Raw genomic sequence first — 27,801 nt, forward strand, 5'->3', positions numbered from 1 at the left:
CAACCTCAACAAAAAAGAATAATGGTAGGTGGCAGATCACACTGGCATTTAGTTTATGCATTAAAATGAGAGATGTGACCATTTTCTTTTAAAACATCAATATTTAAAATACATCGGAAATGACACCTTTTGCAAATACTCATAATAAATAATTTTATATGTTAACGTATGAGGGTAAATACTGTACAAGTCCATTTATACGACATTATAGAACAGGAACAACTAATCTATGGTGAAAAAAATTCAAAACAGTAGTTACCTCTGGGAGGGTGGGGCCATAGATTGACTGGAAAAAAGTAAAAGGGAACTTTCTAATAATGATAGTACTGTCCTATACCTTAATAGGGCCTGGTGTTAGAAAGGCAGAAGGTTTTGTCAAGAATCATCAAATGGTATACTTAAAATAACATTGCATTGATACAAATTTTATCCCAAAAAAAGAAACTGTAAATGAATATTTGAATGTTAGCTAATGGTATGCATTCTGAAGAGTTTAAGGATAAAATGTATTAATGTCTAAAATTTATCTGGAAATGCATAAAAAATTAGATAGATTGACAGGCAGATGTAAGATAAGTAATGTAACTAAAGCAGAATGATATTTATGGTAGAATTTAGGTGCTGAGTGGATGGTGTACACTGCCCAATTATTTCAAATTTTTCGTGTGCTTGAAAACATTCATAATAAAATATTGGGAGAAATGTGCAAGGGAGAATACATTTTTTCATAATTCTTTTTGGGGCTGCGTGAGCAAAACTTTGGAGACCATTGGTTTCCATTATCAACATTTGCTGATGAATCTTTAACCTTAACTTACAGTCCAAACCTCTCTCCAGAACTCCAGTCATATTTCCATCTGTCTCCTGGACCACTTCATCTGGATTTCCCATCATATCTAGAACTCAACAGAGCCAAATATGAATTTATTGTCTTCCTGTGTCAGTTAGAAATTTCATCAGTGACAAGTAACAGAATATGAGGCAAACAATATGAGGGTTATTTTTCTTACACAACAAGAAATCTGGAGGTGGCTTCTGGTTTTGGTTCAACAGTTCAACGATCTCCTGGCTGGCAGTTCTGCAATTCTCTTGGCCTTTCCTTATAGTCACAAAATGTTCTACAGCTCCAGGCACCATGTCTGAGTTCAAGACAGGAGAAAAGGGAAGGAAGCAATGCCAGTGATAACTGAACCTCTTATCAAGGCAATTTCAGATTTTCCAGAAGCCTCCCAACAGACTTCCACATAAATCCCCTTAATCAGATCTATGTCACACAGCCACCCTAGCTGCAATGAAACCAGGAAGCAAGTACACAGCTTTCCTATCCTCTAAGTTGGATGTAGGATTGGGTGACAAGTGAGTTCACTCACTCCTGAAACCTCCTCCACCGTCTCTGAAATGGTTCCATGATCTGCCTAGTTACTCAATTAAGAAACCCAGGAGTTATCCCTGCCTCTTTTCCCTATTCCTCATATCCAATCTGTCTTGATCTTTCATCAAGTCTCAGAATATTTCTCAAATCTGAGCCTCCTTCCTATACCGACTGCCACTGTCTTGGTTCAGTTTCTCATTTCTTACCTGAACTGCTGTAACAGTCTCTTAATTAGTCAAGTCTTAACTTCAAATCATATTCCATGTAGCCCCAATTTGACTAAAAATAGAAATACAACCATTTTATCTCCTGCTTAGCTCCCCTCTCTGGCTTTGCATAATGTCTAGTTTAAAGGCTCACTTCCTTATTCATTTAATGTAGTCTCCTACTTTCATATAATAAAAATGTAATCTTGAAAGCATACTAGCAGTTAGGCTGCCCTAGTCCTGACAAGGGTCAGCTCCCCTAGGACACAGCTTTGCTGGAGGCAGGTGGCTGGGAAAGTCTACATTCAATATTTATATCTGTTGTGTTAGGCAGACAACATCTGTCTCTAATACATGTGTGATAAAATTGTAGTATGAAAAAACAATAGATTTAGAATAGGAGTTCTGTTCCCAGAGAGTATAGAAATATAGTCTCTACATGTATTTTGTCTTAGAGACAAAAATTCAACAATATATTTAAAGTATATCATTGTTGTTCATTCAGTTCAATGATTTATTGAATTCCTACTAGGTACTAGACACTATTCTTTAATTTAGTTCTTTTATTTTATAACAGATCAGAAATTAATTACAATGTGTCTGACTGAAACTAAAGATATGCCTCCTTCTGCATGCCTAATAACTTTCATCTCTGCCTCTATTTCACTCTTTGGGGCTTATGCTTATTACCAGAATCCACTCTTTCATTTTTCTATCTTCTATTCATTTTCATAAATAAAATTCATGAAATATTCATCCATGTCCAAAGACACAGATGGAAGCAAAGACGGCAACATGGTAGCAATTGGCTGATGGAGTCAAGCAACACAGTGAGAGCTAACTCTTGCATAGTACTTTACTCTGTACCAGGCATTGTTCTAGATACTTTACAAATATTAACTCATTAATCTTCACAGCTCTATGAGGTACACACTTATCTTCTTGTTGCAGATGAGGAAACCAAGGCCCCAGGATAGTTTTGCACTTTGGTTAGCTGACTGAAAGCTGTGCCCTAGCACCTCCCTCCTCTCCCCTTGGGCTACTGCAGTTCTCACAGTCCCCCTCTCCCCCCAGGAGGCCGTGTCCTCTAGGCCCTGTGCTTTTGCACATGCTGCCCCATCTGCCCCTCCTCTCTGCTCAGACTCATTCAGGACCAGCTCAGGTCCACCACCCTCAGCAAAGCCTTCCCTGCCCAATGCCATGAGGCTGGGTGATGCTTACCAGAACCTTGCCCAACCTCCTTGATCTCAGAGAGGCAAGTGATGGCTTGAACTGACATCTTAATTCTCTGCTCAGAAATTGAACCTGAGCAGCCTGGGTGAAAACTGGGTGTCCTAGCTACTAGACCACCTAGAGGCTAAAGTCTAAAAGCAGAGTTGCCCTGATTCTTGCCCCCATTGAAAGCAAGAATGTTTCAAGGAGGCAAAAACTGTAAAAACAGCTACAAAGTTTATTATTAGAGGCACAATACAACATGTGGGAGAGCACACAGAGGAGCAGCTTAAAAGCAAACAGCACACTCAGAGAGGAGTGTGGACACCCCTGCTAGTGGGAAGCATGCCAAGGGGATGATTTAGGTCACTTATATAGCGGCAGTTCTTTCCAGTTTTTGTTTTCCTTTGGCCAGTTATCTTCTTTTCCTTCTTACAGCTGATTGGACCCAGGGTCTGCCCAGATACGCAGGCACATCTTTTGGCCAAGATAGATTCCAGAGCAAGGGCCTATGGGAAGGTTACCAGGACTTATTCTGGCCTGGTGCCCCCTCCCTTTCTGACCCTGAGGGGTCTTTCTGCACATGCGTAGTTGGAGTCTCCCTGACCCCAAGGATGGGAAGTATGTGACCTCTTGATCTTTTCCCCAAGGAGGGCTTAGCCCCTCTCTGCCCCTGTTTAAAGTGTCTACAGAAAGCAAAGTGAGTTATTTACCTTGTTCCTGTTGTTATTTCTATCTCCAAGTATAAACAAGTGGCTGGCTGTAAATGTCTATGCTAGAACCTACCTATCTCCTGGCTCATCCTCACCTGGCTATAACTATTTGCTTACAGATCTGTCTCTACCACCCGAGCTGGTGTTATCCGGCCTAGCTCTCTCCTCATTGTCCAGCCCCTGGGGCTTGCTACTATGCCTGGCCTATAACAGGTACTTAAAATTTTACTGAATTAATGCATAGGCTCCCTGGATTTTACACCTTCGTGTCGCCCCCGCACTGTCTGGCACCACATATTGTAGACACTTAGTCAATGGGAGTGGGAGCCTGGTTTTCCCACCAGCAGCCTAACTTAATAAAACAAAGCAAAACAAAACCTGTCCCCTTTTGCTCCCATCTCCACATCACGATAATCCCCGAGAATTTGGATTCCTTTCCAAGCGCTCCCATAAGTGGAATCTAGCAGGACCCGGGGAGAATGACTCTCTGCTGGCCAAGTCAAGGGGGTGGGGAGCAGCCTTCCCGGCGCAAGAAAGCCGCATCCCATCCCGCGCCTTCTCCCAGTTCTTGCCTATTAAGGTAAGAGTTCTCGGAGGAGCACGGGAGGGGCCAAGGGAGGGTCCCCTAGAAGCGGCTTCCGAGGCCTGTGCGCTCACAAGGCGCTTCGGAACCACAGCCCGGGACCCAGTGCCCCGGCCTGGGTACCCCGCGCCAGGTACTGTCAGCTTCAGGACGGCCTTGGCATGGGGTGCTTCCTACTATCTCTTCTACCTGAGGCCACTCTCCTAGGTTTCCATAGCCACCAGGGCCGTGTCCTTATTCACTACCCTCACCGCAGGCCTCAAGTGAGTCTCTGCACAGAGCTCTGATTAAACGGGTCTCGAGTCGCGGCGGACGCTCCTTTCTCGCAGATGCTCGCATAACCACTGCAAGCCTGGCGCCTCAGGGCCCGGGGAGGGAAGGAGGCCGTCCCTGTTTCCAAGGGCAGAAGGGGGTAACTGCTCCTTCAGGCCGCTCGACCTGCACCCACCACCAGCCTTTCGGTCCGCGTCCTCGCTGGCCCTCTCACCCTGGGCGCCGGCTCCCGCCCCGCCCCCGCAGGCCCCGCCCCCGCCCCTCGAGCTCCACCCCCTCCCCGCCGGCTCCCGCCGCTCCCGGCGCTCGGAGCCGGGGCCTGGGAACTCGAGATCCCGCCGCCCGGGCCGCAGCATGGGGCGCTTCCGAGGGGGCCTGCGGTGCATCAAGTACCTGCTGCTCGGCTTCAACCTGCTCTTCTGGGTGAGACCCGAAGCCGAGAGGGCCGGAGAGGGGAGGGGCCTGGGCGGGGGCGCAGGGGCCAGAGTCCCCCGGGGGCTGACTGCTGCGGTGTTGAAGCTGGGCTCCAGAAGGCAGGGTGTTCAAAAAGGCGGAGGTGGTGAGAAAAAAGCAGACAAAAGGTTGGGGGGAGGGAAAGAGGGGGATAAAACGGACCGAGAGAGATTGAGCAAAGGAAAGGGGAGAGGAGACCCTGTGCGGCTCTTCCCTCTGAGCAACCTCTCTGCCTTGGTTTTCATCTGTTGCCTCATGACTCCCGGTGCGGGGACAACAGCTTCTCCTCACCTCTGGACCCCGTGCACACACCCCCTTCTCGCCCTGCCTTCCTGCTGGAGCCGGAGGCGGGGGGGGGGGGGGGGGGGGGCCTGGCCAGAGCACCCGGACCCCATCCGGAGTGTGTGCAGACAGCACCTGGCTGTGATGGGGCTTGTATAGGAAATCGGAGTAGAAATGGAAGTGGTATGGGGGGGGTCGTCTTTTTTCTGGGTATTGGGGGAGGGTACCGCTGGATGGAAGGAGCTGGTTGTGCTCTTCTTCGAGTGAATGGGCGGAAGGGAGGAGCTTCCAAGGAGCAGCTGCACCTCACCACAACCCCCAGCCCACAGCCTCTGCTAAATACTAATGCTCCCAGAGATGATCTCATTCAACTTTGCATTGAATGAACAACATTCCCGGGATTAGAGGTTCACAGACAGGGCCACGACCCTTATATTCTATATTATTGGGACAAAATTAGGGCTAGACATCTCTCCATTCCAGGATACTCTGTCTCAGGCCCTGAAGGGCTGGAGACAAGGTCTGAAAATTGTCTTGTCTGCACATTACCTCTTGGGCTTCCTCAAGAGAATCAGCCACTGTAACTGTTCAGACAGACCCTGAAGGAAAATACATATCTTCCTTTGGGAGATGAGGTTTTTAGAGCTAGGCGGGAGTAGCAGGGGACTGGGTGCTCTGAAACAACTGGGATAGAGGAGGTTGGTGGTTGCCTTATCGGCTCTGGGGAGTTTGTCTTCCTGTGACTCCAACTAATTAATTATTGAAGGATGGTCTCTGCTTGTGACTGCCAACCCATTAGCTAAGATGCCTGGGTGACTCCAGCTATTCCAAACTCTCAGAGGTCGAGTTGCCATCCTCAGCATCCTTCAGCAGGGGAAGGCATAAAGGAGGTACCCTGTAGACAGCCCTGAATTTTAAAAATACACATGGCTTTTGTACACTTTGTACATGGCGTTTACATCCAGCGTAATATGGAGAGGGGAATTTCTGAAGGTCCTTTATATTGTTCTTTTTAATAGTCTGGCTTAATTTCAAAAGCTGTTAATTATAGATGTCATGCTTCAGTGACACTCTTCACTCTCACTGCTTACAAATACAAAAGAAGTTTTATCTAAGTCTTAAAAGGAATCCTTAGGCTGGGTTCAGTGCTTATTTAGTGCCTGATGTTATGCCAGACTTTCCAGAGATAATAGGCAGCATTTATTAAGCATTTTCAACCTGTCAGGGATAGTGCTTAGCACGTGGCATTCATTATCAACTTCATCCTCACAACAATCCTGATGTGCATTCTATTATTATCCCCATTTTTTACAAATAAGGAAACAGAAGCTCAAATAGGTCCACTTGCCCAAGGTCACACAGCTAATGAGTGGCAGAGGTGGGATTCAAACTCAGCCTTCATGCTCCTAAGCACTGTGGCCCATTTAGTAACCACTGATTCTGAAAGTGTGAGTCTTGGGCCAGCAGCATCAGCACCTCCCCAGGAACTTGTCAGAGATGCACATTCTCAGCCCCATCACAGGCCTGCTGAATCAGAAATTCTGGAGGAGGGAACTAGCCATCTATTTAAACAAACCCAGGAAATGCTGATGCATGCTCAAGTTTGAGAACCATTCTGTTAAACAATCATTAAATAAGAATTATAAAAATAACTGATACAGGAGTTCCCGCTGTGGCAGAGCAGGTCAAGAATCCCGTGTTGTCTCTGCAATGGTGTGGGTTCAACCCCCGGCCCAATGCAGTGGGTTAAGGATCTGGCATTGCAGCAGCTGTGGTGGAGGTTACAGCTGCAGCTCAGATTTGATCCCTAGCTCAGGAACTTCTATATGCTGTAGGTGTGGCCAAAAGAAAAAAATTGATACATATATAAATATTAATAAATATATATAATTTATAAACAACTACGGTTCCCTAAGCTGCCAATCTAGTTGAGGAAATAAGACCAATACATATAGAACAACAACAAACAAATTATACAGTATATAATCAAGTGACAAATTTGACACTTCTGACCCTAAACGCAGGAAGGAAGGAAGTAGGACAAAGCAATATTTGAGTGCCTACCATATGTTAGCCACTGGGGTTAGATGTGACTTTTTATGTATCTGATCCAATTAAGGCATTCGGAGAAAGGGTCGCAGCAATGGTGAGGAGTTAGGACAGTTCTCCTGAAGAAGGGGATGTTTAAGCTGAAGCTCGAAGGATGGGTAGAATGGAGGTGGACAAGGGTGAGGGGGTGACATACCACTCACCTGCAGAGGAGCAGAGCAAGGGTGAGTGTGACCGATGGCTGACAAAGGGATCAGGCCCAAGTGCAAAGATCCTAAGCAGAGTGTGCTTGAGCAAGTTATTCTTACTTCTGGCTCTGTTTTCTTAGCCAAACAGTTGGGGTAATAGAGTTGTTGAGAGGATTAAAAGGAAATATATAAAGTATGTGACTTCACCTTCCTATGAGCTAGTATATACTAAGTGCTCACATTTTTAAAATTATCGTGTTTATTATTAAGTGCTTGGCACAAAGAAAGTGTTTAATGAAAGCCCTCTTTCCCCAGAGTCCCTTGGTAGCGAGGAATAGTGTATATGTTTGCCAAGTGACTTGCAGCTTGTCTTCATTTTAGAATAATTACACATTAGCTTCTCAGTTTGCCCTTGTGGATTTTCCCCACTAGAACTTAGAATACTCGAGCAGGCATTTTTTTCTATCTTTTTCATGGATATATCTCTAGTGCCTAGAATAGTACCCAGCACATAGAAGGCACTCCATAAATATCCATAGAAAGAATTCAGGAACTTGACCCAGAGGCCCTTCTCAATTGGCACAGATAGTTGTCAGCTTTATCAGAGGCCTGAGCCTATTTCTTCCTGCTCATTACATGTCAATTTGTTCTTTGCACAGAGAGGCCCAGGAGGGGAATATGGGGCCTTCCTCACCCCCAGTTCCATGTGTTGTGGGGACCAGGGATCAGCAACAGTCACAGGGAGCTCCCCCGTGTCTGTGTGGGTACAACCAAAGGGAAAGGGGTGACCCAAAACAGGTTGCTTATGATTTAGAGGAAAGCGATTGGGATAGATTGTCTAGGTATCTACCTTCACTGTAACCAAGGGAACCTGATTCCAGAAAAGCCCAACCCTAGTTTCTGAAGTTGTTGTTTCCTGGTTGGAGGGGTTTGTGGGAAGTTTGAGGAAGAGGCAGAGGGCAGGGGACAGTTTTCCTGGAAGGATAGGTGTTAGCTGTGACTTCTAGAGTAATATTTACACACACTCTTAGATGCTTGTGTGCCTGTCCTTCTGAGGTATGAGGTCCCCTGGGTGACAGCACTTCCTTTCCTGTCAGGAACTCACCAGAAGGCAGACACAGGCGGGGCCGGGGTATGTTTTGTGATCTGCAATTTGACAAATTGATTTGCAACCTCCTTCTGGCAGCTTGGTTGAAGTTTCCCTCAGCTGTTCTGATTTTATAAACATTCAACCAGATCCTGCCGGAGCCAGCACAGCACTCCCTGGCCCAGGGCTGCTGACTGTATTCACCACTGAATTTTAACAAAACAAAAGTAAAGCCCAGCCCCGAGCCCCATTAAATTAATTTCTGTTATCATGGTTGATGCCTAATATGAAACCCCTCCCAACATCTGTCATATCTAAACTCAGACACTACGATAAGATAGCATGGCATAGTCCCATGCCTTTCACTGAAATCACCTTTATTTTTTTCCCTTCGTTGCATAGTGATATAAATAAAACACCACAATCCACCAAGCCACATATGTTGGTTTAAAGGAAAAAAAAAAAAAAAACTGGCGCTGTTTATTTCTTGGTTCATTGTTGTATGCTCAGCGTTTTCCTATCATTGTGCTGTATGAGCGGCTAAGGGTTGCCCACCAACAGGAAGCAGAACCATTCATTGTCGAAAGTCGGATGCTATATATGGTTTGCTTGAAGCTGCTCTCCTTTCCTTCTCAACATTATTAATGCAGCTTTGGGGTTTCCCTTGGTGATGCCTGACAGGTGCTTTTAGGAAAGACTGTGTCTCATAGGCTTGGGAGTGAAAGATGTTTGACTCTACTGAAGCCTACAGAGGTTGCCTCCTCCTCATTCCCAAACTTATTTCAAACAGTGACTTCAGAGCTACCACATGTCAGAAAGACTAGCTGAAAAAAAAAAAAAATCTGAAGAAAGTATTCTTTGGGGTCCACCCAAAAGCTCAACTACCCCAGAAGGCAGACAGGGATTTCCTTGGCCCTGTTGTAGGATAGTCCCCATGTCTGATTCCTGTCAACAGGGAGACAGCAGTGGCCAGCTTCCCCTATTGTGGACGAGAGGGGCCCAGTGGTGCTGGGAGGGGCACAGGCTATATGATGGGGGCCAGTCTGCAGAATCCAGAGCTATCGTTCTGGGAGTCTGGTAGACCTCAGCCAGGTCTAGGCAGTGTGGTAATTCATATCCACAAATTCAAAGCATGGAAGGTGGATACTGGCATTGCACTGCCTGAGTTCCTGGCTGAACTGATTACTAACTAGGTGAGCTTGGTTAGTAAGCTGTTTAACCTCTTTGAGCCTCCATTTTTTTTATCTATATAATGGATATAAGCAGGTACCAACATGGAGCTATAATCTTGGTGCAGATAAAATGAGTAAATGTATATAAAGTAGTAAGTGTGTGTACAGTAATTACATGTGCATAGTAAATAATAACATATTAGTGGTAGTCATATTTAAACCCTAGAATACAAGTAGGAAAGCAGAATCCAGAGTTCAAGAGATTTGTAAAAGTAGGAAGTGGGAAACAGGTGTTCTAAGTCCAACCAGCCAAGCAGAGTGGCAAGATTCTTGTAGTTTATCAAAGGCGTGGAGTCAAAAGGAGAGATTCCTTCCTCTGCAGTGAGTCACTTTGCAAACATGTGTTGACCACCTGCTATGTGCTCAGCACCCTGCCACATGCGAGGCATTCAAAAATGGTTAAGTCACAGTCCTTGAGGAGTTCCCTGGTAAGCTATATGTTAAGGATTTGGCATTGTCACTGATGTGGCTCAGGTTTGAGCCCTGGCCTGGGAACTTCCACATGTTCACGCCCCAAGCACAGCCAAAAAAAGAATGACCAAGTCCTTGATCTTGAGGCACTCGAGAAGAGGCCTTTATCTGGTGTTCTATGGTGCTTTTGATTGTAGTTGATGGTCTCTCTAATGTCTTTGCTCCTTTGGGGTGGAGCATGCTGTGCTGGTATCCCCCTTCTTCCACCCCAGGCACTGGGAGGAGCTTCAGCAGTTTCTAGCACCCCTCCTGCCCCTAGTGTGGGAGCTGTTTATTTGTTCCCTGCCCTGCTCCTGTCCTACCAAGGGGAGGCTGGTGTGTAGAAATAGGGAAACCTTTGGCGATCAGTGCTTCTGGAACCTTAATGTGCATACAGTCACCCAGGAATCTTGTTCAAATGTATATTCATAAGTCTGCATTTCTAAGAAGTCCCCAGATGATGTTGATACTGCTGGTCCAGGGAACACACTTTGAGAATGACTGGTTTTGATGTGGCCTGAAGAGGTCAAAGACACACTGGTGGCTCTCGTTTCTAAATGGGGCAGGGCCTCTTAGCCAGCTCACCTGGCTTCCTTGTGGCAGTTCTCTTAATTGTAGTTACCACTTTACCATTATTTTTTAAGACGTTTCTTTTTAACATTAAGATTTGATGGTTTCTACAATTACCAGGAGGCCACCTGCCCATTGCCCATTGCATATCCCTGTGTTATTCCAGAATGTGCAGTATCTTTGGGTCTTCAACCATGTGTGACAAAAGAGCACATACCCTCCATCCCCCACCTTAACACTGGCAGTTAATATCACAACAGGGCTGTTCTCCTAAAACAAGTGATACTGCACTGACCATTGAGACAAATCATGTCATGCTTGATAAGTAATTAAGGGGAAGGAACTGAGAGAGAGGCCTGTGACACAGGATGACCAGACAGACACATCATACAGAGGAATAGGGGTTACCCTGGCAGGTTTTTTTCATCCTCTTTGGATTTAATTGGGAAATTTCTTTAATCCTCACAATGACCTTCTGAAAAAAAAACCTATTGTCACCTCTGTTACGTATGAGTAAACAGAGGTACAGAACATTTAAGAGCCTTGTCCAGGGCCTCAGAGCTGGGTTTCTGTGTGTGGCCCCAGAGTCTCGGCTCTCAACCACTCCAAGTCTGCAGACTGACAAGGAGAGAAGTTTGTAGCTGTGATGAGCATGTGAATTCCAGACCTGCAGTCTCCAATATGGTGGCTGTGCTACTAACCACATGTGGCTTGTCAAATTTAATTAGTATTAAAAGGAATTTAGCATTCAGCTTTTAAGTCGCACTAGCCACATCTCAAGTGCCCAATAACCATGGGTGGCTAATGGCTGCAGTTTTGCTCAGCACAGATGGAGAACATTTACGTTTACGTCATTGGAGAAAATTCTATTTTGCTCTGGCCTGAATATAGTTATTCTTTCTCTCATCAGTCATCTTTTCCTGTTTTTCTCTTATTGGGTCTTATAAAAACTAAAACCAAAGAGAGAAGAGGAACATAGTTTCTGGAAAGGGGCGCTGACATACCTAGTTTAGAGGTTTAGAAACCTCAAGGGAATCCCAGCTGCCACGGAAGGAGTGTAGAGCTAAAATAAGAATTGGTAGAGGAAGGCCACAGAGGACTAAGTCATTAGAATTATGGCTGTGGCATTTCCTATGCTGAGTGGGATTAAGTTTTCAGTTTGAATGTAACCTTAGCGAGTTTACTAACATAATAACAATAAATGTTGAACACTCCCTGTCCTTGGTGTGTAACGTGAACTCATTTAATCTCTTCAAGAGGCACTATTATTATCTCCACCTTACAGCTGAGGAAGCTGAGGGGTAGAGAGGTTAAGGGACTTGCCCAAGATCACAGGACTAGCAAGTGGCAGGGCCTGATTCAAACCCAGGATGCCTAGATCCCCTAGTTTTATCTGCTACAACTCCTGGGCAGCACAGCATATACATGTGGATGTTTTTGTTACTCCCCTGTCCAAGAGCATCATTATTCAGTCTGAACACTCAGAAGAAGGAAAATTTTCTAGAAGAGCAGTTGGCAAATGTTCCACAGTGTTTGCCAGGCCCTGTCCTTCCCATTGTAGTGGTGACTGGCAAAGAGTCACTTATAAACTAGAGTGAGAGAATTGGGCAGGTACAACAAAGCTCGCCAACAGGGCACAGATGGGGCTTAGAAGCTGCTGCCACTCATCTGGGGAGCTCATGTGGTCCCCTTGCCCACGCTGTATCTGTCTAGTCCCCTGTAAATGGCCCAGGGCTGCCTGCCTTCCCGACCCCAAATGGTTTCTGGTCAAATTACTATTAGGAGAAACCTGTAGAATACAAGACTTTCATTATTTCTGCTGAGTTCCATTCAAGCTAACTTTTTAATACACAAAGTGTTTTGACTTGTTCTGATCTAACCTAAGTTTTACCTGAAACATTTTTTCTCTTATTGTCTCTCTGCAACACCTAAAACCAGCTGATGATCATTATTATTGATCTATATTTAAGAATCCTGTTTATCTGCCCAAGAGCACATCTCTCAAACTACCTTGAAAAATATTTGGCTGTAAAATAAATATGTTTAATGTTCCATCTTTGCTTATGTAAAGCTCACCATAGATGAGCTGTCACAGTAATCAGGGTAGCCCTCAAGGCGGTGTTTACTCAGAGAGCAAGCCTGGAGTATGAGCCAGCTGGATGCTGCAAGGATGAGGTCCAGGGAACATAGAAAAGACCATTATTGTCCTCCTGGAGCTCATCCCCTAGGTCAGGTAAGGCAAACATGGGCTTTAAGTAACTTTGGTGACTTGGTGTATTGGATTTTAGTTTAGTTGTACCTTTTTTTTTTTTCCTTTTGGCCACACCTGCAGCACAGGGAGGTTCCCCGGGCCAGGTATTGAACCCGTGCCAAGGCAGTAACAAGTCACAGCTGTGACAACACCAAGCCCTTAACCACTAGGCCATCAGGGAACTCCTAGTTTAGTTGTACTTGATCTTCATTTGATAAAGCCATCTGCTCACTGGAATCTTTAGCCAGTAGTCTGTGGCATTTGTTTTACTGTATGAAGAAAAATATACAGCCATCATCTTTCTCCTAATTCTTACCCATCTCTCCTCTCCTTTTCCTGTATTTCTTTAGAAAAAAAGCCATTATGTACAACCACTGAATAAATACATACATGTTCCATACCTATATATAAGTTATCTGCTTTGTCATTCACCACAAGCTTTTCATCCTGGCTCAGTTTCCTTCCCCTGAGCTTGGTATCCCACCCCCCCACCCAGCCCCTCTATACTGCCCCCCACCCTAGCAATGTCAGTTGATCCCCACTAGTTAACTCTGTAACAACCTAAACCAAAAGGAGTGTATGGCACAAATATATAACCCGATTGTCTTTCCAGAGATGAATAGAACACTCCTGATTCTGTCATGGTTTGAATTGTCATGGTTTGAACCCTTCCATTAGTGCAGAGAAACAAGCACTGATTTTAAAATATATCCTTACCTGAAGGAAGTCTTTCAGGAATTTCTTAGCATGAGCTTGTTCCTACGAAATCGTTATGCGGAAAATAACAGGGGAACTCAGAAACACTGGGATCCAGCCAGTGCATTTCCAGACTAACAGCCATCTCACCATCCACCGCCACAGTCCTGCCTCCCAATTCTGCCTCGCCCGGTCCTGAAGTGAAGCAAGGACAGCAGATTTCCTGGAGGTGGTGTTGCCTGAATATCATATGGCATTTGGCTCTCGTATTTCTTCTGACAGAATCCTTGAATTTGAGAAAGTGCCATCTGAATCCTTGCCTTGCTTTCACTGCATAATAGGATGAAAATCTTGGGGGCTGGCTTTCCTCTTTGAGAAAGTTAGTATCATCTTCTAGAGCCAATGTGCTTCTGACTTCTGCCTGCTAAAAGGATAAAATAAAACTCCATTACCCTTATGGTATCATAATATGGTTTGCAGTTAGATCAAGAATTGTAAGTTTTCATTGCATGATTCCATCTGGGATGAGAATTGCCACCAAGAGTAAGTATTAGCTTAAAAGCTTTTAATGAAATCTCTAGGGTTGAAGTGTCATTTCCTGCTTTGTGTGACATCATCCCAAAGAAGAGAATTGCCAAAGAGTTGGGTATGTATAATGTGGAGGAGCAGGAATACAGAAATTATGTTATTCTTCCGTTCAAGTGCAGTGTGTGAATGTGTGTGTGTGTGTGTGTGTGTGTGTGTGTTGCCATGATTATATTAAGGGTGTAGAGATTTGTTTTTTTGTGTCTCTCTCTGAGGCATGGCATGCATCCCCACAGGCTTAGGAAAACACAGAACTGATACTACCTGCTCTGATGTTTTTCCGCGGGGAAGTGTTTGGCTGAGTGTCATCACATGGTGCTCTCTGAGGTGTCTGCATGGTGTTTCCCAGGTGCAGATGAATTTGACATTTGTGCTTTGTGAAGTACTCCCTTGGAGGGCTGTGAAGGAGGTTCTTTTTGGGGGGGGTCTTTTTGTCTTTTGGGGGCCACACCCACGGCACATGGAGGTTCCCAGGCTAGGGGTCCAATCAGAGCTTTAGCTGCCGGCCTACACCACAGCTCATGGCAACACCAGATCCTTAACCCACTGAGCAAGGCCAGGGATCGAACCCGCAACCTTATGGTTCCTAGTCAGATTCATTTCATTTCATTTCATTGCGCCATGATGGGAACTTCTGAAGGAGGTTGTTCTTAATTGCTCCCGGCAGCCTGCTTTAGGTCAGGTTGCCCTAAAAAAAAAAAAAAAAATTAGCTGAATTGGGTGGCCTCAACAACAGGAATTTATTTCTCACAGTTCTAAAGGCTGGAAAGTCAAGATTAAGGTATCAACCAATTTGGTTCTTGGTGAGAGTTTTCTTCGGCTTGCAGACAGCTGCCTTCTCCCTGTGTCCTACATGGGAGAGAGAGCAAGCTCTGGTTTCTCTTATGAGGGAATCACATCATGGGGGTCCCACCCTCATAGGCTCATCTAAACTAATCATCTCCCAAAGGCCCCACCTCCAAATACCATCACTTTGAGGGTTAGGGCTTAAACAAATGAATCTAGGGGGACACAGTTCAGGCAACAGCACAGCTAAATGGTACCTTTGTGAAGGGCCTCCATTCATTCATTTAACAGATATTTGTTGGGAGCTGGCTCTGCAAGGCAGAGAGGTAGGTACTTGTTACACAGCCATATAGATCTTGTTCCTGCCCTCACACAGCTCAGGCCTTAATATTTTTATAATTTATAAATTTTAATTATAGAAATATTTAAACAGAAATGGTTATATGAGACATGGAGGAAAGTACCTAGCTAGGCCAAGGTAAGCTTCCTAGAAGAAGTGACATCAGAGCTGACAGCTGTGAGTGGGTGTGAGCCAGGGGTCGGGGGAGCGGAGGAGAGCTTTCTAAGCTGAGGGAATAGCAAGAGCAGGGTCCCCAAGGTGGGAGAAGAAACTTAAACTGGCCGGAGCATCTGAGGACAATTAACCGTCTCTCCCATCTAGAGTAAAACACCTGAGCTGTCCGAGAATTTCCCTAAGTGATGCTTCTTACCCCCAAAATGGGCTTTCTGGTGGGTTTAGTCATCAGATAACAGAGTAGCATGTATTTGCTCTTTGCGATCAGGGTTGGCTCCCCTCTGCTGGAAGCCAGGGGTTGGGGGAGGGGCAGCGGAACAGAATGGAGGACCCAGGCCTACAGAGTGATCTTTACATTTTTGTATCTTAGCACCACCCTCCCTCTAATTTCGTGCCTTCCTAAGAACCATGTTTGTGATTCATGGAAAAAAAATTTTTTTAAGTTAAAAAATATGTCCTCAAGATAGAACATTTCATCAGCAATCCCAGTAGAGTGGAAATAAATCCAGTACAATAAAATTGAAATCCATTAACAAGCTTTGCATCATGCTAAATGACTAGTTTTGGCAGATAGACATTACTTACAGGAAACTTTTCGACCATCCACTTTGCTTTAAAAGTTTTCTGGGAGTTCCCATTGTGGCTCAGCGGTAACAAACCTGACTGGTATCCATGAGGACGCAGGTTCAATCCCTGGCCTTGCTCAGTAGATTAAGGATCCGGTGTTACCATGAGCTGTGGTGTAGGTCACAGACTGGGCTCAGATCCTGAATGGCTGTGGCTGTGGCATAGGCGGCAGCTGTAACTCCAATTTGACCCCTAGCCTGGGAACTTCCATATGCGGCGGGTGTGGCCCTAAAAAGACAAAAAAAAAAGTTTTCTGGTCAGGTCTGTAGTCCTCTCTTCTACTACTTTAGTTTTAAAACCCGCACTGTCGTCTCCAGGGACATATGCTAACAATTTGCAACTTTGTCCTACAAACTCTCTAGAGTATGGTTAGCTACTGAAATAACTTGCCCATGAAAAAACATAATATAATTGTACTGGGTAATCCCCTAATGACATGGATTTATATGTCACTGTCTCTCCCTTTCACTGCCTTCTTTTTCTCTTTTATTTCTCTCCTCTTTTTTTCAATGGCACACACACTCTGTCTTCAAAATCCTGCTGTATCACATTCTCTGAGTGCTTAATGCACAGTTGGTACTCAGAAAAGAAGCAGTGACACAAAAAAATGATCATGTCTAGCATCTTCTCAGGGGCTGGTTCTCTGATGGAATTCTCACCTGCTGTGTCAGAATCCCTCCTGGGCCACAGAGGGGGATCAGTTTCTCCCTGACCCTCTGGAAAAGGAACTGGATCTTCCTTACCTATGAATCCTTGGCTCCTGGCTCACAATAGATGCTCAATTGATGTGTATTAAATGATTAACATTGAAGTCCTATTCATGCTGTTGTTTGGAAAAGTCCACTCCTGGAAAGACAATATTTCTAATGGTAATTGTTCCAAAGGCATGGAGATCAGTAACAGCCATGGGTGCAGAGCAGCCCTCAGAAAAGTTCTTTGGCTGGCAAGGTGGGTCCTCAGCACTCATGGCATTCAGCCCTTAGCCTTCAGCCACAGGTTGTTATCTTTGGCTCCTCACTGTGTCTGGCATCCGGCAACACTCCTGCTCCTGACTGTCCCTATCAAAATGATGGCTCCCACCTCCCCTCCCCTCAGGGCTCTGCTGTGGGCTTTCCAAAATGGTAGCAAGCTTAGTAGAGGCCACAAGCCATGTGCCCCAACTCCTGTTTCAAGCCCCAACCCTGACCTCCCCCAGACTCCTCTCTCCCCAGCACAGTGTCCTAGGGAAGGGAGTGGAGCCCTTATCCAGTTCCCTCTGCCTGTTGTTCACGCCTCCATCCCTCCCTGCTCAGTGACTTCCAACTCATTCTTCCATGCATGTCAAAAGGGAATGACTTCTGCTGAAGACCATTTGTCACACTTTGCTCTAATCCCTGGGCAGTGACGCAGTTCCACTGAGCACACATCCTGCATCCTATGGCATTTATTGCTTTATGGGATTAACCTCCATGTCAGACTGAGTCGTGCTTTTTTCCTCCTTGCTTCCCTAATGTTTATCACAGCACGGCATGGTACGCAATCAGGACTGCAGAACTCCATCAAAGACAGGGAAGGAAAAGAGGGCGGGTGAGGCATGAGGAGGAAAGTGACACAATGGGGCGGCCTCTCCATCCTTATTTGTTCCCGCTGTGACTGAGGTGCAGGGTCCCATTTGAATGCAAAGAGGGGCTGAGAATAAAAGGAGAAGCAAGAATGGGGGCATGGAGTGGGGGTGGGCAGTTGGTCTGGTAGGGTGAAACTTTAGGACTAGAGGCTCACACAGAGTATGAGATATGGGATGATGAGCCATGATGGGGCTTACTGACACTAGACTTGCTCACTTTGTTCCTGCCTAGACTGCAGTCAGTATGGATTTTTTTTTTTCCCCAAGCAATTTCTGGTATATAGTAGAACCACCCAAGTCCAGTGAACACAGAGTATTTCAAGAGCCTTGCAGGAACGGTGAGTTCAAAAAGACCAAAGGGCTACGTGGTCTCTGCCGACGCGCCTTTCCAAAGCAGCGATCGCTGTCATCAGCAACAATCTCAAGCTCGAAGGGGTCCACACCCACAGCATCCCTGCCCCGGCGTGCTGGGAGGATTCCCTCACAGTGATGACATTCAGCTATGCCACAGTTTCCTTGGCCCAGGAGGAAACCCATGTGGTTTGGGGTTGGGGGACGTGGATGAGCAAGTGCAGATTTCTTCTCATTGCCCCATGGCTTTAAATTGCAACCTCTCTTTTAATTTTCCATTATGCATCAAACACATCTGTGCCAGAAGTGGACAAATGTATTCCGTCTGGGAGGATGATCCCAGACAGCTATAAATTAGAGCTTGTGTACAGAGATGCCAAAAATGTGGCCTCGTGGTAGGGTGTCCCTGGGACCCGTCACCTCCTCCACAGTCTGCTTGGTGGCTGCAGGCCTTGGCCTGATGCCTCTGTCAATAGATTTTTGCTTTGTATTTGGAAACTCTTTCCACTGAGTGGCTGCAGAGGCGGGGCGGGCAGGGCTGCCTCTGAGGCTTTGCTGAGCACATCTGTCCCCAGCAGCCCCCGACACCCCAAGGACAGGGCTTTCCCAAGGCCATCGCTGTCTTCCCTGTACCAGAAACAGCAATCACCTCAAAGCTGGTTTCCTCCCAAAGTAAAGCACAGCCCAAGAAACCCCACCACCACCATCTTTTCTGGGTTGATCAGATAAACCACCTCGTCACACTTTTAAACTTACGTTAGTAATCTATGCTTCATGCAGAAAACTTAGTATATAGCTAAAAGAGAAAAGTCACCTGTAATTTTATCCTTCGAAGAGAAATATGGTTAATGTTTTAACATGACTTCTTTGGAATATTTTTCCATGCCTTGCTACCCTTTTTAAAAATTGAAAAATCTTTTATAGCCCCTTTGAGCCCAGTTCCTTTTGCTGTCCCTCACATTATCCAATTAGTGCTTTCCTGTAAGTACTGGAAACTTTTAGTCGTTCCACATTGGATCGCAGCTGGTAGAACTCAGCCTCTCCAACTCCTCCTGCAGCGGCCCTGCTGCTCTTCTGAAGAAGCCGGCCACGGAGGGAATGGGCTTTGGGTGAGGGGGTGGGAGGAGGGTGAAGAAAGATAACATCCTCAAACAAGTCCGGCCAGATAGCCCCCGCCCTTTGTAATAGCCCACAGATAGCAGGATTCCTTATAAACAGGGCTCTGGTCTGACCCTGACCTTGAAACCATTTTTCCTTATTAAACCTCTACTTCTCTGGCTTGTGAGCTTCTGTCTTCCTGTGCCCAGCATCTCTCATATCTGCTTCTCCCTGTGGGCCAGCAGCCTCTAAAGTGTCAGTCCAGGATGGGCTAGGGCAGCCCAACACTAACTGTATGGGTCAGCAGAACCAGCAGGCTCTTTTGACATCTCTGCTTACTTTCCCCTGGTGCCTTGAGTCCAGAAGGTGTGCAGGGAATTATCCATTGATTTATTGATACAATGAAATTTGAGATGAGTGTTTGCGGGGAAAGAGGATGCCGGAGCCCACTGGTGGGCCTTTGTGACAGTCCTGCAATGGCAGAAAAGGCTTCCAGCCCTGGTGCGGAGTCTCACAAAAGCCCTCAGAGTGGCTGAGAGGAAGCAGGCGATGACTCTACCAGCCGCCAGCCTGCCCAGCACTGCCTGCGCCAGCCACTCAGCCTCTCCATGAGCCACACGGCACACAGACCATGCTTTTTCAGAAAATTATTTTTTCCTTTCTTGCTTTCCATGGAAACCCAAAATAGCAACCAAAAAAAAAAAGAAAAGAAAAGAAAGAAAAGAAACAAATAAAAAAAACCACCAGTTTCCCTTATTGCCTGCAAAACCATCCCTAGGCAGTGCAGTGCAATGATCAGTGACCGGAGAGGTCTAGACGCCTCTGAAACAGCTTTCTCACTGGGCGCTGCTCGCTCAGGAGGCGTAGGCGGGTTCTGAAGTTGGCATGTTTTCTTCCCACTTAGAAAAGTAGGTCTTGCCCCCTCCCCGGTCTCAGAGTTCATCTTGCTCTTGGTGACCTGGCGGCTCAAACACAGTCCCTTCTCACTGTGGTGTTGGTGAGGAAGTCTGAAGTGCCCGGCAGGGGACAATAAACAGGGAGCAGACGCCTTCGGGGGCTGTTACTGGAACACTTTGAGACGCCTCCTGAGCTGGGCTGTATGTGCCCTATAACCGCAGGGCAGCCTGGCAGAATGGAGAAACTCTGCGCTTGGAATCAGGAAGCCCCAGTTTTAACATCACATCAGGGACCTGGGGTTGGGGGTGGAGGCTGCGAGCACATCCTTTCACCCCTACCATGAAATGATGAGCTGGTTTCTTAGGGGGGCCCCCTCCAGCCCTCAGCATTCTGCTGCCCCAGGCCTCCCGGGTCATACACACACTTTCCCCTCCCTTGTAAGAGCATGCTGTTTACCTTTCAGCTGGCAGGGTCGGCTGTCATTGCTTTTGGACTGTGGTTTCGGTTTGGAGGCACCATGAAGGATTTTTCTTCGGAGGACAAGTCCCCAGAGTACTTCTACATGGGTGAGCGACTTCAGCTTTCCTGGGCTTTAGCTGGGGCTGCTGGGCTTAGAGCCGGAGCCTGCACCCAGGCTTCTGTGGGAGGCGGGCAGAGGGAGAGAGGAGGCAAACCTGAGCCCTGTGTGCCCACCTGGCCCTGGGAGGGGGCTGTGCAATCCAGGCAGAGAGGAGAGGGCCCTGCCACCCCTACTCAGCCCACCCCACACATGGTTTATCCCTCTGCTTCCAAAACCAAGGAAGACCAGGAGGCACTGGGGTGTTGTGCTTCTTTCAGCCTCCTTAAGAAAAGAAGGGCAGCATGTCACCACAGTTCATTTCCAAAGACTTGGAAAACCCTCTTTGCCCCCTGAGTGAAGCAGAACACTACCAAGTCAGTTATTCACTCATCCCTCTGGGGTGATGGGGGCTCCTGCCCAGTCAGGGCTGGGTATTTTATATGTGTGGTCTTAAATTCTAAATTGTCTAGAAGAGACGCATAATTCAAAATGAAGAGACATTGCAAGATGTGGAGACGCTGATCTTAGTCCCTCCATGACTGGGGTCTGCAGAGGGGAGGGGCTGGGGAGGGGGAGAGGGCTGCCCTGGGGAGAGGCCTCAGTGGGGGAGGGGAGTAGCCTCTCCCCCCAGCTGTGGGAAAGGGCTGAGGAGGGAGTGTGAGGCTGGGTAGCCTCTAATTCCAAGACCATGGCTGAGTAGGGCTGAGTGTTTCCCCCTGGGTTTAGTTCCCTTGGATCTACTTCTAGTCCTCTTTGGGGGCTTTTTTTTTCTTGCCCCAGCTAAGGGCACCTGGACTCTAGATTTCAAAAAGCCCAAGACCATCAGGGCTAGGTGATAGCCCTATGGACTGGCTGTTTTAGGATATGTGCCTGCCATAGAGGATGCTTCAGTTGCTTATGGCAACCTCTGAGCTTAAGGAGAAGCAGGGTTTTGTGCAGAATATCTGCTCCAAATCCTAAAAAGAGCAGGGTCTGTTTCCTGGGAGGGATCCAAAGTCCAGGCCCCACTCAGAGCCTCAGACGTCCTCGTGAAGGAAGAGCTGCTCACAGCTGTATTACTTCTTCTTCTGAACGCCCTTCCCACACTGCTCCTTCCTGTGAGGACAGCATCTATGTCAGTGAGGGCACATTCAGAGGAAAGTAGCAGAAAGCCTACCAAAAGTTGGTTAGCAATAAGAACATTCCACATTTCAGCAAATCTTAGATGCAGTTTTTGGTAAAATATCCAATTATTATAAGTTCCATTAAGAAAAAAGGTAATGCTGCCCATTTAGCTATAACATAAAAGATATATCCTAATTGCAGAAGCATTAAAATATAAAATATATGTACATACCTCAGAATTGTTAAGATGTGATAAAAGAGGCCTGGAGATGGAGAATCTCCAGAATTAATTCAGGGCTCAATTAAGTTATCAGGGACCCAGGTGCTTTCCATCTTTCTGCTCACCATCCTCTGGCTATCCTCAAACACATCCCCTCAAGATTCCAAGATGGCTGCAGTGGCCCCAAGCATCACATCCTCTTACAGCAACATCCAAAGGAGAGAAAAAGGAAATTTCACCTCGTGTGGCCCTTTTTAGGAATGAATAAAACTTGTCAGGAGTTCCCCAGCAGATTTCCCTCTTGCAGCTTATTGGCCAGAATTGCATTGTATGTTCATGCTTAAAGCAGTCAAGGCCAAGAAAAGGATTACTGTGACTGGCTTCCTGACTCACTGAGATTCACTTGCGGAGGGGCCCAGGCTCCCCCGCAATTTCAATTAAAATGGAAACTAGTGTGTAACTAAGTGCCAACGAAGTGGTATTTGCAGTTGATGGATCGGGGTCATTCTAAACTGGTGAGGTCAGAAGGATTTGACTTAAGTTTGGCCTCTGACACTTGGGCCAAATCAGAGTTTTATTACAACAAAGAAGCAGAAGAATCTACCATCATACTTAACACTGAGATGCTCCTTCCCACCCACGTGGTTTCCAGGTCGTACACGCCCTTCCATTCAAAAGGTGACACACACAAAACCTCCTCAAAAGCATTCTCTATCCCAGAGCAGGTCCAAGGGCCCCAGAACAAAGCTCAGCCTGTGCTTGTCCTGCACCATCTCCAGGAGTCGGGGGCACACTCAGGGGTCTCACAGGAATAAGCAGAGGAGAGTAGAAGGAATAAATCTTCCTTCATTTTGCTGATATTCCAGACACCACTTCTTTCATAACTATTCCCTGAAATTTCTGACTTGGTTTCAGTGGAGTCACAACTCTTCCCATCAGATTAACCACAGCAAGAGTGTAATCCCATTTTAAAGGGATTCTTGCCTCCCCAGATGTATATGGAGGAAACATTCAACAATAAAAAGCCAACAACAATCATGAGCACATGTTAAGTTCTAATGAGCGGGATGAACGTGACCACTGAATTGGGAAATGGAGCTGGCAGGACAAGCCTCAAGGTGGAGGGGTGCTTGACTGGGACCTTGGAGGACAGGGAGGTTTCAGATAGACCAAGTTAGGGAGAGCTTTATACACGACTCTGAATCAGGGTTGGCAAGTACACAGCAGACAGTTACCATCTCTCCCTTGCCTGTGGCAGTTATGGCCAACTCTTCAGGATGTTCTTTTAGGGGAGTCTTCTGACCCTCACTCTTCTCAACCACTTAAAAACTGATGTTCAGGGTGAATGTTGATGTCTCCCCCTGTTCTGAATTCAGTAGTAATTTCAGGCCAGTCCCATTAAGACAGTGGGAGTCTTTTGCTCCTGAAATTCAAGCACATAGGGGTTTAGGGTATTAGCATTTCATTCTGTCTACTTGTCCCGTGTTGTGGGTTTGCTGGAACCCTATTTATCTCATCTTCCTTCTGGGCCAACTGTCCGGACTTTCCATCAGAAGCTGCATTTGTGCCCTCAGGTGGATGGGGAGGAGTCCACCCTGAGATAGAATCAAAACATGAGAAAACATCAAGCAGTTTCAGTTACAGTCTGATTCTCCTTCAAGGTTTTTGGCAGTAATTAACTGCCTAAAACCCAGCCACCCACTAACCTCACCACCAAGATCAAGGTTGAAAGATTTAAATCTCTATGAAATAATTTCTGAGTTTGAACTAGAAATTTTCAGCAACAGTAAGGAAAAAAAAAATTTTAAAAGACCATGAAGACCTGGGTTATGTGAAAAACATAAGAAAGGCAATCTCCCTTTCAATGATAATAAACATCTGGCTATCTAAAAATCTCTCCATGGTCATTTCAGGTTTTGGATTTCATCACATATTTGGTTTTGTGCAAATATATGTATGCATTCAAAATGCCTCTATTCTTTCCATGTTTTTGGAGGCTCCTACATTTGGGGAAAAAAGATAAACCTATCCATGGATACATCAGCCAGCATTTACAGTCCTGGGCTCTAGGGTCACACGAAAAAAGTATGAGGAAGCTGTATTTGCCTCCACGTAACTGGCAATCTATTGAAAAGACTCACAGACTTAACACATTTCAATTAAAATGGAAACTAGTGTGTAACTAAGTGCCAACGAAGTGGTATTTGCAGTTGATGGATCGGGGTCATTCTAAACTGGTGAGGTCAGAAGGATTTGACTTAAGTTTGATGGACCAGCCATAATTAGAAGAAGGGAAAGACTAGAGACTGGAGAAATCTGGGGCAAGGCTGCACGAGGTATGTCTGTGGGGCAGTGATTAGCAAGCCCAGGCCAGGCAGAGGACCCTCACCAGAGTGTGACAGTTAAGGCTAGAAATGCTGGTACAAGTATAGAGGATCTGGAATGGCAGGTTTAGTTAATTTAATAAACTATGAAAGGATGATTTAGGATTTGGGAGAGGGTACAATATGCATGGCATTTTAAAGAGATTATTCTGGAATGAGGGGAGAGGACAGAAAAAGACCGGGCTAGATTATTGATATAGTCAGGCCTGAAGAAATAAGGGAATGACTGACCCATGGTGGATGCAGCAGGAATTGTAAACAAAAGCACAGAAAGACAAAAAATATTCTTAAGCACTATTAAATATTATTAAGCAAACATTGTTAAACTCAGGAAAAGAGGAATCAAAACAAAAAAGATATCAGTGATCGTGTCAAGCCTGGAAATTGCAATTCATGCTTTTCGGATGGAAACCTGGGTTACAGAAGTACGGGACCCTACTGGGTCAGAAAAAGGGGCGGGGATGTGGGGTGAGGGGTGACAGCTGGTCTAGGGGAAGCCTCTATCGGTGTTGCTCCAGAGACAAAGCGCTGACGGCAGTTTCACAAGTAGAGATTTAGGCCCTACCAAAGAAAACCTTTTTAATGACCTGACAAATCAAAGCAGCTGAGAAGACTTCTACAGATGAAAGTGATCCCTCTGATATAACAGCATTTAACCCCAAATCAGAATGGAGTATTTATCAAACAGACGATTCCTATGTTGAGTAGGAGGGTGAACTAGCTCAGTATAAACATTCCTGATCCTATTTCCTAATCTAAACTAAAGCAATATGAACTGCCAGCGATGCAAGAAAGTGTCATATGTTTATGGACATATCTGTCAGAACTCTTTTCATTGCAAATAACAGAAACTTGACTCAAACTGTCTTGGGCAAAACAATTTTTTTGGCTCACATAACTGAAAAGTCCAGGATTAGAACTCCTCTCAGGGACACCAGTGATGTGATGGGACTCCAGTCTGTAGCCATCTCTGCTCTGCTTTCCTGTGGCTCCAGTTTGGGGCAGGTTCCCCCTGGACATAATAAAATGGCTGTTCTGGGCACCAGCCCCTGAGTAACCCTGGGAACAGCATACTCTTCCTTCCACCTGATCCAACTAAAGTCCCGGGCCTCCCTGTCATTGGCAATCTTGGGTCCAGAGCCCATGCCCATACCCCTCATTGTGACCAGTTGTTAGGGACAGGCTTTTTGGGGAAGCCTGGGCTTCACGCCTGCCTTGGAGCTGAGGGGAGGTGGCCCTCTCCAACCACATGGACCGATAGTGGAGGAAGTTCTTTGTCTAACTGGGTGGGGAAAACAGTACCCCCAGCAGGGCCTGAATACTTCTTGCTTGTTCTTGGTGACCTGGGGCATGGGTAGGGTCTGCCCACCCTTGGTTCTTCCTCAGCCACAGTCTATCTCTGTGAGTCACCCTTGGAAGGCTGGTGGTGAGGCTGCGATGGTCAGTGCTGGAAGTCCAGGGCGGTGGGTCATCCTAGAGTCTTAGCACTAGGCAGAATAAGGAAATGAGGACCAGGGAGTGAGGCAGATGGAAGGGCTGGCAGTTAGCCATGGTTTTCCAGCCCTTCCCGGTGGGGCTCAGCCCACCACCCAGGCCTACTCACACCTTGGACTTTGCTGGGTCTGTTTATTTCCATGCACTGCCTCTCTGGAGAGTGCCAACAAGAAAAAGTCCTTGTGAAGTTAAGGACCTTTGCTCCATTTCAAATATCTCTTATAAATAGAGCAATATACTTGTTTGCAGAAATTGATACTTCTTTCCTCAATAAATAATTTTCCAAAGAGGAAAGATACCAGTTCTCTAGCAATAAAACGAGAAGAAAAATACACCAGGATACCAGTTTTATGGACTTGCATAGCAAACAGAGTGAGGTAATAGGCCCAGTGTTTGGAAAATCTCACTTCATGTCACAGGGTGCTGCGCACTGATCCATGTATTTTCTTTTCGGAATAAGTTCCAGAGCAGTCAGCCCATGAAATGCTTATCACCCCCTTATCAAGAGCCCTGGGGAACAGGCTTGGCACCTTCAAGCCTCTGAAAGAAGGACAGCCTCTCACAGAGAGGGACCCCGGGCAGACACGTGGTCTAGCTCCCTGCCTCTCCACTTTGTAGGAGAAACCCTTCTGCCTCTGAGGGGATACTTACCTTTCTGGGACCCTTGGCTTCAGCTGCTTGGTGGTGGGAAATAAGTCTCTTTTTGTGATAAAGATCCAGAGGTGACTTCACAGCCAGAGACCAGCGTGGAGAGGCTTCACGATCCCCTGAGGGGAGTTGGAAATGAGGACAGGCAGCCAGGGTTGTCAGACTGACTGTGCCCGTCGCCTCTTCTCCACGACCTCTGAGTTCAGGCCAAGACCTGGAGGCTGACCTCAGGTGTTGTGTCCACTGGCTGCTCAGATAGAGAAAGGAAAGCCTGGGAAGAGTGGAGCTGGCAGCAAGAGAGGCTGGGTGACTTAGTGCTTCCAGACCCTCTGCACGTCGTCTTCTTCAGCGAGCTCTTGGGAGAAGCCCCAGTGTCTTCCAAGTCCCACCAACATGCCCCTCTGCCTTCCTATTACAGCCTGTCACTGGGGCTGCTCCTTAGGGGTGGTGGAGGCAGGGTTCAGACACTGCAGGGGTCTTTCTTCCAGGAACTCAGAGCGGGGAGCAGTCGCCTCGGCCCTGCCCGGAAGGCTGGAGCGCATGAAGTCACGTCTGCTAGCAGGCGACAGAGGACGTCAGCGGGTTTCTCCACGAAGGGGCTGCCCACACAGACTGCAGACACTGGCTCTCCGGGGTCACAGGCTGCGGATGCTGTCCCTCCCTGGGAATCTAGCCTTGCAGAGCCTGGCTTTGATTGTAGCTGGTTGTATGTATAAGGAAAGCATTCCAGTGCTGAGTGTTGAGGGACTGGCTTGCCTTTTTAAAAACTCTGACTTACTCTGGTAATGTTTTTTTACTTGTTGATTTTTAATTGTACCTCAGATTCATAGTAGTTACAGACCACACATGGCCATAGCTTATATTCTTGAGACAATTTCTCCAAAGCCTTTTGACAAGAACTTAAGAATGGATAATTATTGCCACATTGCAGAAAACAAAGCTGAGGAATAAGAGGATTTACCTAAAGCCACAGCTGGCAGGCCTGGATTTCCAGCTCCCACCCTTGTGCTTTGAGGGGAAAAACCCAGAAACCATCAGTGATAGACTTCTTGGGCACTTTTCTCAAGGAAGAAGAAAAAGAAGCTTCTGGGGAGTTCCCGTCATGGCGCAGTGGTTAACGAATCCGACTAGGAACCATGAGGTTGCGGGTTCGATCCCTGCCCTTGCTCAGTGGGTTAACGATCCCGCGTTGCCGTGAGCTGTGGTGTAGGTTGCAGACGCGGCTCGGATCCCGCGTTGCTGTGGCTCTGGCGTAGGCTGGTGGCTACAGCTCCGATTCAACCCCTAGCCTGGGAACCTCCATATGCCGCGGGA

At 46.5% G+C, this 27,801-nt stretch overlaps 1 protein-coding gene and 2 long non-coding RNA genes across 5 annotated transcripts in view; 1 reads left to right on the forward strand and 2 right to left on the reverse strand.

Moving 5' to 3' along the window:
* Positions 1-594: 594 nt before the first annotated feature.
* LOC125129809 (uncharacterized) lies at positions 595-14,689 on the reverse strand. Its single transcript, XR_007135563.1, has 3 exons — positions 14,467-14,689; positions 13,639-14,041; positions 595-1,139 (listed from the first exon to the last, which is right to left on the reverse strand). It is a non-coding gene; the product is annotated as an uncharacterized LOC125129809 (long non-coding RNA).
* Positions 4,630-27,801, forward strand: part of TSPAN2 (tetraspanin 2) — a 39,093-nt gene continuing 15,921 nt past the window's right edge. For all 3 annotated transcript variants that reach the window (XM_047784931.1, XM_047784932.1, XM_047784933.1), the window contains exons 1-2: positions 4,630-4,782; positions 20,542-20,644. In XM_047784931.1, the coding sequence (XP_047640887.1) occupies positions 4,714-4,782; positions 20,542-20,644 (172 nt within the window). In that variant the 5' untranslated portion in view covers positions 4,630-4,713. The remainder of the gene's footprint in view (positions 4,783-20,541; positions 20,645-27,801) is intronic.
* Positions 22,997-27,208, reverse strand: LOC125129810 (uncharacterized). The gene is made up of 2 exons (XR_007135564.1): positions 26,491-27,208; positions 22,997-23,384 (listed from the first exon to the last, which is right to left on the reverse strand). It is a non-coding gene; the product is annotated as an uncharacterized LOC125129810 (long non-coding RNA).

Source organism: Phacochoerus africanus, chromosome 6, assembly GCF_016906955.1.
Source record: "Phacochoerus africanus isolate WHEZ1 chromosome 6, ROS_Pafr_v1, whole genome shotgun sequence".
NCBI lineage: Eukaryota > Metazoa > Chordata > Mammalia > Artiodactyla > Suidae > Phacochoerus > Phacochoerus africanus.